The sequence below is a fragment of the Heterodontus francisci genome, chromosome 8 (assembly GCF_036365525.1).
Source record: "Heterodontus francisci isolate sHetFra1 chromosome 8, sHetFra1.hap1, whole genome shotgun sequence".
Taxonomy (NCBI): domain Eukaryota; kingdom Metazoa; phylum Chordata; class Chondrichthyes; order Heterodontiformes; family Heterodontidae; genus Heterodontus; species Heterodontus francisci.
In genome coordinates, this window is record NC_090378.1 from 74,570,679 (window position 1) to 74,583,082 (window position 12,404).

The 12,404-nt window shown below is 47.0% G+C and overlaps 1 protein-coding gene across 4 annotated transcripts in view; it reads left to right on the plus strand.

Moving 5' to 3' along the window:
- Positions 1-12,404, plus strand: part of kifap3a (kinesin-associated protein 3a) — a 332,201-nt gene that overhangs the window by 176,744 nt on the left and 143,053 nt on the right. For all 4 annotated transcript variants that reach the window (XM_068037376.1, XM_068037377.1, XM_068037379.1 and 1 more), the window contains exon 14: positions 5,746-5,911. In XM_068037376.1, coding sequence (XP_067893477.1) covers positions 5,746-5,911 — 166 coding nt within the window. The remainder of the gene's footprint in view (positions 1-5,745; positions 5,912-12,404) is intronic.

The following is a 12,404-nucleotide window of genomic DNA, read 5'->3' on the forward strand; positions in this document are numbered from 1 at the left end:
ACTATTTAATTTAAAAAAACTAAATCTTAAACACTATTAAGATAAAGCTATGTCTAAAGATCTTATAACTTATTTTAATCTAACCCCCCCCCCCATTCAAACAAACATTCGAAAATCACGGTTAACTAGTTTCCTTTAAAAAAAAATTATGTTTTTAAAAATAAGCGGTTTCTTAAGAATAAATAAATAAGTCTTTGTGGGTTACATTACTAATGGGTGAGGGATTCTAATGTGAAAATAATCAAGCGCGACTCGAAGTCTCCATGCAGATTTGATAAATAATCACAGAATCGTTAGTGCAGAATGAGGCCATTCGGCCCATCATGTCCACACTGGCTCTCTGAAAGAGCAATTTCCTTAGTTCCATTCCCCCCACCTTCTCCCTTTTCATATAAGTGTCTAATTCCCTTTTGAATGCTTCAGTTGAAACTGCCTCCACCACGTTCTCAGGCAGCGCATTCAAGACCTTAACCACTTGCTGCGTGAAAACGTTTTTCCTCATGTCACTTTTGCTTCTCTTACCAAATACTTCAAATTTGTGCCCTCTCGTTCTTGATCCTTTCACGAGTTGAAACAGTTTCTCCCTATCTGCTCTGTCCAGACCCCTCAAGATTTTGAATACCACTATCAAATCACCTCTCAGCCTTCTCTTCAAGGAAAACAGTCCTAACTTCTCCAATCTATCTTCATAACTGAAATTCCTCATTCCTGGAACCATTCTCATGAATCTTTTCTGTACTCTCTCCCATGCCCTCATGTCTTTCCTAAAGTACAGCGTCCAGAACTGGACACAATACTCCAGCTGAGACCGAACTAGTGTCTTACATAAGTTCAACATAACTTCCTTGCTCTTGTACTCTATGCCCCTATTAATAAAGCCCTGGATACTGTATGCTTTATTAACTGCTCTCTCAACATGTCCTGCCACCTTCAATGACTTATGCATATATCCACCTAAGTCCCTCTGTTCCTGCACCCCCTTCAGTAGTCCTTCAGCTGCAGGAGGCATCAAGACCACTGGCGAATTCCAGAAAATACAATCAGTCGAGAGATTCAATCTTTAAGCAGATACTCGCTGACTTGGAAGTAGAGAAAAGGTGTTTTGCTCCCTTGAGCAATACAGCTGGTCTTATTTTTTTTTAAAGGCTTTTTTTTCTCCTATGGCAATTAACTTGGCCTGTAGCTCCTTGTGGAATTTCTGCTGAGAGAGAATAGACAGCTCCTTTCTCCAGTAGCACGCCTCGCTGGTGGCTGGTTCAGACCAGTTTTTGCCAGTTTTGCACAGTCAGATTGAAATATTATACCATGTGACACCTCTTTCTGCTGTGGCCAAGGAACAGGGGCAGATGGCACTCCGTGCTCAGTCTTAAAGGCACACTGTTTTCAAACAGAGTTGTAAAGGCGCACACTGATATTTAATCGGAGGAGAAAAAAAAGAGTTCCGTGACAATACATCCACAGTGCTGTTAGGAAGGGAGCTCCAGGATTTTGACCCAGCGACAATGAAGGAACGGCGATATAGTTCCAAGTCAGGATGGTTTGTGGCTTGGAGGGGAACTTGCATGTGGTGGTGTTCCCATGCATCTGCTGCCTTTGTCCTTCTAGATGATAGAGGCCACAGGTTTGGAAGGTGCTCTCGAAGGAGCCTTGGTGAGTTGCTGCAGTGCATCTTGTAGATGGTACACACTGCTGCTGCTGGGCGTCGGTGGTAGAGGGAGTGAGTATTTAAGGTGGTGGATGGGGTGCCATTCAAGTGGGCTGCCTTGTCCTGGATGTTGTCGAGCTTCTTGATTATTGTTGGAACAGCACTCATCCGGGCAAGTGGAGAGTATTCTATCACATTCCTTACATACGCCTTGTAGATGGCGGACAGGCTTTGGGGAGTCAGGAGATGAGTTACTCGCTGCAGAATTCCCAGCGTCTGACTTGCCCTCGTAGCCACAGTACTTATATGGCTGATCTGTTTCAGTTCTGGTCAATGGTGACCCCCAGGATGCTGTACGTGAGGGATTCAGCGATCGTAATGCCATTGAATGTCAATGGGAGATGGTTGGATTCTGTCTTGTTGGAGATGGTCATTGTGTAGCACTTGTGTGGCACAAATGTAACTTGCCACCTATCGGCCCAAGCCTGATTGTTGTCCAGGTCTTGCTGCAAATGGACATGGACTGCTTCAGTATCTGCGTCATCGCAAATGGTGCTGAACATTGTGCAATCATCAGTGAACATTCCCACTCCTGACCTTATGATGGAGGGAAGGTCTTTGATGAAGTAGCTGAAGATGGCTGTGCCTAGGACACTACTCTGAGGAACTCCTGCAGTGATGTCCTGGAACTGAGATGATCGACATCCAACAACCACAACCATCTTCCTTTGCGCTCGGCATGACTCCAACCACTGGAGAGTTTTACCCCGATTTCCATTGACTCCAGTTTTGCTCAAGCTCCTTGATGCCACACTCGGTCAAATGCTGCCTTGATGTCAAGAGCTGTCACTCTCACCTCACCTCTTGAGGTCAGCTCTTTTGTCCATGTGTGGACCAAGGTCAGAAGCTAAGTGGCCCTTGCGGAACCCAAACTGAGTGTCACTGAGCAGTTTATTGCTGAGTTAGTGCTGTTTGATAGCACTGTCGATGACTCCTTCCATCACTTTGCTGATAATTGAGAGTAGACTGATGGCGGGGTAATTGGCCGGGTTGGATTTGTACTTTTTGAGCACAGGACATAGGGCAATTTTTTCACATTGTCAGGTAGATGCCAGTGTTGTAGCTGCACTGGAACAGCTTGGCTAGGGGCCAGTTCTGGAGCACAAGTCTTCAGTACTATTGCTGGAATGTTGTCAGGGCCCATAGCCTTTGCAGTATCCAGTGCCTTCAGCCATTTCTTGATATCACGTGGAGTGAATCGGATTGGCTGAAGACTGGCATCTGTGATCCAGGGGACCTCAGGAGGAGGCTGAGATGGATCATCTACTTAGTATTTCTGACTGAAGATGGTTGAAAATGCTTCAGCCTTACTTTTTGCACTGATGAGCTTGGCTCCCCCATCATTGAGGATGGAGATATTTGTGAAAACACCTCCCCCTGTTGTTTAATTGTCCACCACCATTCATGACGGGATGTGGCAGGACTGCAGAGCTTAGATCTGATCCCGTTGGTTGTGGATTCACTTAGCTCTGTATCAGATGCTTCCGCCTACACCCAACTTGCCCAGAGCTCTGCTGTCTGAATCTTATCCCATATTGCTTACATTTACTTATCGATCATTCCTCACTGGCCTCCAATGAATTTTTCCACCAAATGCGTAAATTTCAAAATCGTAAATTACAGAATCCTTTCTCCATCCTCTGCAGCTTCCTCCAGTCCTATACTGTGGTTCTCACCTTCTACTTTTCTGAGTTATGCACATCTCTTTCTCCTGTTACACCTTTGGTGGCAGAGCCTTTACTCATCAAGGCCCTGCAGTCTCTCCCTAAATATTTCCACTTGACAATATCTCCTGCCACCGCCAAAAGTATCGTAAAACCTATTTCTTTAACTGTGCCTCAGTCACTTCCTCTAACTCTCCTCAAACTCCTGTTATCATTGTCATTAATTTGAGACAATGAGATTTGATTGATGGCTTTGATCAGATCTGTACCCTGATTGGAATCACTTGGTCAGCTCCTATGCCTTAGATTTCTATGCATTTATTAAAAATGATATAGTGGAAGGCAGACAGCATTACTGATCTTCTCATTCATAACAGTGACATTAAAGGCCCTTGGTTACTTCACTATTCGATACACAGTCTTTTCAGGTCACTTTGTGTTTTAGTTTTAGCAACTGCTCCCTCAAGAATGGGGCGGCGCAGTGGTTAGCACCGCAGCCTCACAGCTCCAGCGACCCGGGTTCAATTCTGGGTACTGCCTGTGTGGAGTTTGCAAGTTCTCCCTGTGTCTGCGTGGGTTTCCTCCCACATGCCAAAAGACTTGCAGGTTGATAGGTAAATTGGCTATTATAAATTACCCCTAGGATAGGTAGGTGTTAGGGAAATATAGGGACTGGTGGGGATGTGGTAGGAATATGGAATTAGTATAGGATTAGTATAAATGGGTGGTTGATGGTCGGCACAGACTCGGTGGGCCGAAGGGCCTGTTTCAGTGCTGTATCTCTATATAAAAAAAAATGGTTCCAGGGATGGAGCATTTTAGTTCCAAGGTAAGGTTGGAAAAGCTGGGTTTGTTTTCCTTCGAACAAAGGAGATTGAAGGGAGATTTAATAGATGTGTATAAGATTATGACAGGCTTAGATAAGTTTGACAAGGAAAAGATGTTCCCATTAACAAATGGTACAAGGACTGGGGGACACAGATTGAATGTTTTGGGCAAAAGATGCAGGGGCAATATGAGGGAGCATTTTTTTACACAGCAAGTGGTAATGACCTTGAGCTCGCTGTCCACAAGGGTGGTGGAAGTGGAGAAGATCAGTGACTTCAACAGGAAGTTGGATGGCCTACTGAGAGAAATAGACTTGCAGGGCTATGGGAATCAAGCCGGGGAGTGGGACTGACTGCGTAGCTCCGAGGAGAGTCAGCATGAACTTAATGGGCTGAATGGCCTCCATCTGTGATGTAAATGACTTGATGACTCTGTTTAAGACCATTAATGGCTAACTTTCTGAACACTTGAGGACCCAGTACTGATAACCTGAGATATTCCACCAGTTGCATATTACAGTTGTGTCCTATTGTGCACTAATTCAGTTACTGGAAAACAAATGATACATATAAGAATTCTAAAAAAAAGTTCCTGAAAGGTTACTCCAGCAGGGAATGTTTAACATTAATCCCTAGCCTGCACCAACCTGAACTTAACATAGACCATAACAATTAATGTTATTAGAACTATAAAAGTGTCTTACAAATTGTAACTTGTAAGTTACAATAGCTTATTAATAAGCTCGTTGCTGCTTCAATTTCCTAATTGTACATCAGCGACTCCAAGCATCCAAAATTATTGATAGCGTCACATATTCTGACCTCTCTCTTTTCCTCATTTTGAAGGAATTCCACTTTTTGGATCCATGCAAGAATTTCACGACAACTTCTCAAACCTGGTTTATGAGTAATGTTAATCTTTGTGATAATTCAGTCATTTTTCTGTAATTTATGAAGAGTTGAGCAGTAAAAAGACTTACATACCAAATTGCCATTCAAAGCAGTATGGCTCACACTAATCCAGACGTCAGCAAACGATATTTGCTACCCAGCTAGGAAATTTCCATTGCATGTAAAATGAAAACCGGTAGCTGAGAAGAGAAAAAAACATTATTTCTGTAGCATGTGATCAGGAATATACAAAATGATTGAGGCAGACCTGATTACCAGGTAGGCACTGGGAATAGAATGCTTATAGATTTAAGTTACTGTCTTGCTACATTTTAATAATATTTACAAGTAGTGAAATCTCAGGTTTAACACCATTACATTTATGGCCCTTATTTTTGACTGTAAAGTAGCTTTTGAATATTGAGCATGGATTTCCAGTACTACTAGAGCTTTATTTAAATAAAAAACCCTTGTATAACTGACTGTATTGTAAGTTGATTGTTTAAACTTCATGAACTGCCAGGAAATTAAATTTACAATGTGCTATGGTACTCAACAGAACTCCATGTATTAAATTTTAATTTTTTAGTGTGTTATTGTACAGATCCAGGTTCTTCAGGGGAAAAACAAAATAAAATTTGAATACATTGTCTTTTAGGATTACGTCGGGGACCTAGCTGCTCAGATCAACAGTAATGAAGCTGAAGAATTTGTTATAGAGTGTCTTGGAACACTTGCTAATCTTACAGTTCCGGATCTAGACTGGGAGCTTGTTCTAAAGGAGTACAACTTGGTTCCATTCCTCAAGGACAAATTGAAACCAGGTTTGTTGAAGGGGTGGATTATACTGACTGACAGATACTGAAAACATTGTTGTAACATTTAGTTAAGGGGTTTATAAATTGCAAAACACATTTTCGATGTTGAGTATAGTATAATTTTGTAACCTGCAGGCATTCAGCCTTCGAAAAAGCAAATATATTTATAATTTTCTTTGTTGATAAAACAAAGCAAGTAATTCCTTCCTTCCTCTTGCCCACCAAACTGAACCTCCTGCAAGACTCCCATTGCCTTAGCCCAGAGCCTGTGTATTTCTCTATCTTTCTTCATATATTCCCGATACCCTTTCTGAGGTCACCTTGTCCGAGAGACCCAGCTTCTGCTCTCTTCATCTTTCTTCCACTGAACAGCTGGCTATCCAACTTCCCTTCCTTGGCCCTCTGCTCTTATCTAAATGCTGCTCCAAAGTAACGTCATCCACAGGCTTGGGGCTAGGTTTCATTTGTACACTGACGGCACCCAGTTCGACATCTTTGCGATCTCTCTCAACCCCACCAACCCCCACCCACCAAATATCTTTGTTGGCTCACTGCTCAATCTGAAAATTTGTTTGCTTCAGTTAAATATTAGGAGGACCAAAGCTGTAGTTTTTGGCGCCTATCAGAAACTCTGTACCCTTGCCATTGATTCCATCCCCCTCCCTTGCCATTGTCTCAAGCTCAACTGTACATTTTGTATCCTCAGCATCCTCTTCGACCTCAAGCTGAACTTCCAACCCTATGTCCTCTATCACAAAAGATTGTCTATTTCCATGTGTTAAGATCAGGTGAGAAAGGGGTCTAGAGGTTCCATCTCAGCCTTTTCCTGGTTTGACCGTAACAGGGTTTAATTTTTAAAACACTGTTTTTCGCTTCCCCTCAGTGAATCCTTGTTCACTGCTCTCCAATTGTAATGGCAAAGAAATCAACCAAACAGGTTTTCTTTGATTTAAACAAAAAAGGTGTAAGTTTATTAACCTTGAAATTACTTCGGTTAAAACTACTAAAAATATGCGACACGACCACGCTAGCATGCATAAGCGAAAAACACATGCAGATAGAGACAGAAAAGGAGAAAGAAAAAAAGAGAGAGAATCAATGAGAAAGGTATCGAGCATTAGCTGAAATTCAGTTACTGTCTTTTGAGTTTGATGTAAAGTCTTGGGTTGCAGTTCAATCTTGCTGTCTCGTTGGGGCCCATTACACACTTTCAAACTTGTTTGATGGTTTTCTATTTTGAAATCCAGTTGCAGTTTCTTCTTTTCGTGAGAGAGAGAGAGAGAGAGACAGGGAGATGCTGTCTTCGTTCAAGTTCACTTGCAGTCTGACCTCACTGTTCTGTGAACACAATTCAAGCCAAACCTGGCCAGCAGGCCAGTCATGTGACTAGCTCTTTTTTTTTGAGACAACCTGCCTGGCGAGTTCTGAGGATTCCTTCAATTTTAGTAGACATCCTCAGTAGGGGGCTGGAACGCTGACCTTCACACACACAATGTCTTTTGATCAAATCCATTTGGTTAATTGAATCAGGGAGCAGTTCCATTGTCTTCTGCAGGCACTATCTCTTAGAATGCACATGTTTCCAGCCACTGTCCTTTTAGAATGCAGGTGCAGCCATGTTTTCAGTCCAGTAAGAGTTTAAAATTAATGTTCCATAGGACAAAATTAATATTCCTCATTCTTGGCACGTGTGGTTTTCCTCACACATGTCTATAATATATTGCATCGCCTCTACCTCAGCCCATCTGTTGCTAAAGCCTTCATCCCTGCCTTTGTCCTGCTCTCCTGGTCAGTCACTCATTCTCCACCCTCATTCACCTTCAGCTCATCTAAAACTCTGCTGCCTGTATTTTATCTTGCACCGACTAAGTCCCCCCCCCCCACTCAATCTCCCCCCCCCCCCCAAACTCTGGCCCCCCCTCCCACTCTGACTCCCCCTCTCTTCTCTCTTTCCCCCCCCCCCCCCCAAGTAGGGTGAGGTGAGAGTGACTGCCCTTGACATCAAGGCAGAATTTGACCGAGTATAGTATTGGAAGAAAGTATAGGTGGTCTGATTAGCAAGTTTGCAGACGACACTAAAATTGGTGGAGTAGCAGATAGTGAAGGGGACTCTCAGAGAATACCGCAGAATATAGATAGATTGGAGAGTTGGGCAGAGGAATGGCAGATTGAGTTCAATCAGGGCAAATGCGAGGTGATGCATCAGGTGACTGAACTATACAATAAATGGAAAAGTCCTGGGGAAAATTGATGTACAGAGAGATTTGGGTGTTCAGCTCCATTGTTCCCTGAAGGTGGCAACGCAGGTCAGTAGAGTGGTCAAGAAGGCATACGGCATGCTTTCCTTCATCGGACGGGGTATTGAGTACAAGAGTTGGCAGGTCATGTTACAGTTGTATAAGACTTTGGTTCGGCCACATTTGGAATACTGCGTGAAGTTCTGGTCGCCACATTACCAAAAGGATGTGGATGCTTTGGAGAGGGTGCAGAGGAGGTTCACCAGAACGTTGCCTGGTATGGAGGGCGCTAGCTATGAAGAGAGGTTGAGTAGATTAGGATTATTTTCATTAGAAAGACGGAGGTTGAGGGGGGACCTGATTGAGGTGTACAAAATTATGAGAGATATAGACAGGGTGGATAGCAAGAAGCTTTTTCCCAGAGTGGGGGATTCAATTACAAGGGGTCACGAGTTCAAAGTGAGAGGGGAAAAGTTTAGGGGGGATATGCGTGGAAAATTCTTTACGCAGAGGGTGGTGGGTGCCTGGAACGCGTTGCCAGCGGAGGTGGTAGACGCGGGCACGATAGCATCTTTTAAGATGTATCTAGACAGATACATGAATGGGCAGGAAGCAAAGAGATACAGACCCTTAGAAAATAGGCGACAGGTTTAGATAGAGGATCTGGATCGGCGCAGGCTTGGAGGGCCGAAGGGCCTGTTCCTGTGCTGTAATTTTCTTTGTTCTTTATTCTCTTTGAGTATGGCATCAAAGAGCCCTAGCAAAGCTGAGGTCAATGGGAATCGGGGCAAAACCCTCCGCTGGTTGGAGTCATATCTAGCGCAAAGGACGATGGTTGTGGTTGTTGGAGGTAAATCATCTGCGCTCCAGGACATCACTGCAGGCATTCCTCAGGGTAGTGTCCTAGGCCCAACCATCTTCAGCTGCTTCAAGAATGACCTTTCTTCAATCATAAGGTCAGAGGTGGGGATGTTAGCTAATATTTGCACAATGTTCAGCACCATTCGTGACTCCTCAGATACTGAAGCAGTCCGTGTAGAAATGCAGCAAGACCTGGACAATATCCAGGCTTGGGCTGATAAGTGGCAAGTAACATTCGCGCCACACAAGTGCCAGGCAGTGACCATCTCCAACAAGAGCGAATCTAACCATCTCTCCTTGACATTCAATAGCATTACCATCGCTGAATCCCCCACTATCAACATCCTAGGGGCTACCATTGACCAGAAACTGAACTGGAGTAGCCATATAAATACCGTGGCTACAAGAGCAGGTCAGAGGCTAGGAATCCTGTGGCAAGTAACTCACCACCTGACTCCCCAAAGCCTGTCCACCATTTACAAGGCACAAGTCAGGAGTGTGATGGAATACTCTCCACTTGCCTGGATGGGTGCAGCTCCAACAACACTCAAGAAGCTCGACACCATCCAGGACAAAGCAGCCCGCTTGATTGGCACCCCATCTACAAACATTCACTCCCTCCACCACTGACGCACAGTGGCAGCAGTGTGTACCATCTACAAGATGCACTGCAGCAATGCACCACGGCTCCTTAGACAGCACCTTCCAAACCTGCAACCTCTACCAACGAGAAGGACAAGGGCAGCAAATACATGGGAACACCACCACCTGCAAGTTCCCCTCCAAGTCACACACCATCCTGATTTGGAACTATATCGCCGTTCCTTCACTGTCGCTGGGTCAAAATCCTGGAACTCCCTTCCTAACAGTACTGTGGGTGTACCTACCCCAAATGGACTGGAGCGGTTCAAGAAGGCAGCTCACCACCACCTTCTCAAGGGCAATTAGGGATGAGCAATAAATGCTGGCCTGGCCAGCGTCATCCACATCCCATGAATGAATTTTTAAAAACTCTGTTTCCCCCCCACCCCAGCCACTCTGTCTCCCCCGCCTCCACTCTGTCCCCCCCCCCACCCCGCCCCGTTCCCTCTGTTACGAGCAGGTGAGAAGGGGGGTCTTGGGGTTCCCTCTCAGCCTTTGCCTGGTTTAACCGTAACAGGGCTTAATTTTAGAAACACTGTTTTTAGCTCCCACTTTGGTGAATTCTTGATCACTTCTCCAATTGTAAGGCAAATAAATCAGCCAGGTATGCTTAGATTTAAACAAGGTTGAAGTTTATCAATCTTAAACTCTAATCCGGTTACTGACGCAACACAACCACACTCGCATGCATATGCAATAAACACACGCAGATCGACACAGAAAAAGTATGAAGAATAAAGGGGGAAAGTTTGAGGCAATAATCTGTTAGTTATCCTTTGAGTTCAATGTGAAGTCTTTGGTTGCCGGTAAGACCTGCTATGTCGGAGTCTTTTCTCTCTTGAGGTGTACGTGTCTTCCATGGGTCTAGTGGCTTGGGAGAAAGTGAGAGAGAGAGACAACCAGGAGCGAGGCTTGCTTGTTCCAGCTTTAGTTGCAAAACTCCCTTCTGTTCCTTTCTGTGTGGCACAATTCAGAAAACATCAGGTTGCCCAGCAGGTCAGTCATGTGACTAGCTCCTTATTTGGAACAGTCTCTCCTGCGAGGTTTGTGGATTGTATTATCTTAGCAGGCCCTGGAATGCACTTCATTACATCTTCATTGTCTGGTGATCAAAATCTATTTGGGTTAGTTGGATCAGGGAATAGTCCTTTGTCTCCACAAGCAGCGGCCCTTAGTATGCAAATGTCCTTCCAGCCCAGTGTCTGGTGATCTTCAAACAGTTGATTTCTTCACTCCAGCCGCAGTTTAAAATCAATTTTCATATGACAAAATTAATATGCCTCATTCTTGGCAGGTGGAAGGTCTGCATGACACACCCCCTCTCTCTGTCGCCCCCCCTCTCTCTGTCGCCCCCCCTCTCTCTGTCGCCCCCCCTCTCTCTGTCGCCCCCCCTCTCTCTGTCGCCCCCCCTCTCTCTGTCGCCCCCCCTCTCTCTGTCGCCCCCCCTCTCTCTGTCGCCCCCCCTCTCTCTGTCGCCCCCCCTCTCTCTGTCGCCCCCCCTCTCTCTGTCGCCCCCCCTCTCTCTGTCGCCCCCCCTCTCTCTGTCGCCCCCCCTCTCTCTGTCGCCCCCCCTCTCTCTGTCGCCCCCCCCTCTCTCTGTCGCCCCCCCTCTCTCTGTCGCCCCCCCTCTCTCTGTCGCCCCCCCTCTCTCTGTCGCCCCCCCTCTCTCTGTCGCCCCCCTCTCTCTGTCGCCCCCCCTCTCTCTGTCGCCCCCCCTCTCTCTGTCGCCCCCCCTCTCTCTGTCGCCCCCCCCTCTCTCTGTCGCCCCCCCTCTCTCTGTCGCCCCCCCTCTCTCTGTCGCCCCCTCCTCTCTCTGTCGCCCCCCCTCTCTCTGTCGCCCCCCCTCTCTCTGTCGCCCCCCCTCTCTCTGTCGCCCCCCCTCTCTCTGTCGCCCCCCCTCTCTCTGTCGCCCCCCCTCTCTCTGTCGCCCCCCCTCTCTCTGTCGCCCCCCCTCTCTCTGTCGCCCCCCCTCTCTCTGTCGCCCCCCCTCTCTCTGTCGCCCCCCCTCTCTCTGTCGCCCCCCCTCTCTCTGTCGCCCCCCCTCTCTCTGTCGCCCCCCCTCTCTCTGTCGCCCCCCCTCTCTCTGTCGCCCCCCCTCTCTCTGTCGCCCCCCCTCTCTCTGTCGCCCCCCCTCTCTCTGTCGCCCCCCCTCTCTCTGTCGCCCCCCCTCTCTCTGTCGCCCCCCCTCTCTCTGTCGCCCCCCCCTCTCTCTGTCGCCCCCCCTCTCTCTGTCGCCCCCCCCCTCTCTCTGTCGCCCCCCCCCTCTCTCTGTCGCCCCCCCCCTCTCTCTGTCGCCCCCCCCTCTCTCTGTCGCCCCCCCCTCTCTCTGTCGCCCCCCCCTCTCTCTGTCGCCCCCCCCTCTCTCTGTCGCCCCCCCCTCTCTCTGTCGCCCCCCCCTCTCTCTGTCGCCCCCCCTCTCTCTGTCGCCCCCCCCCCCCCCCTCTCTCCAACATTTGCACTGAGCAAGAGCGCTCAGCACAGCAGCTGAGTCAGTTGGTCAGTTTGTTGAAAAACCTTGCGCTGTCAGTTGCACAGCTGACAGCTGCTGAAGCAGGAATGCACTTCCCAACATTCAGGGTTTTCCGGCAGGCTTTTAAAAGAAGTTGGAAAACCCCGAATATGTCTACTGTTGGGAAGTGCGTTCCTGCTTCAGCAGCTGTCATCTGTGAAACTGACAGCGCAAGGTTTTTCAACAAACTGACCAACTGACTCAGCTGCCGTGCTGAGCGCTCTTGCTCAGCGCGTTGTTTCTCATAAGG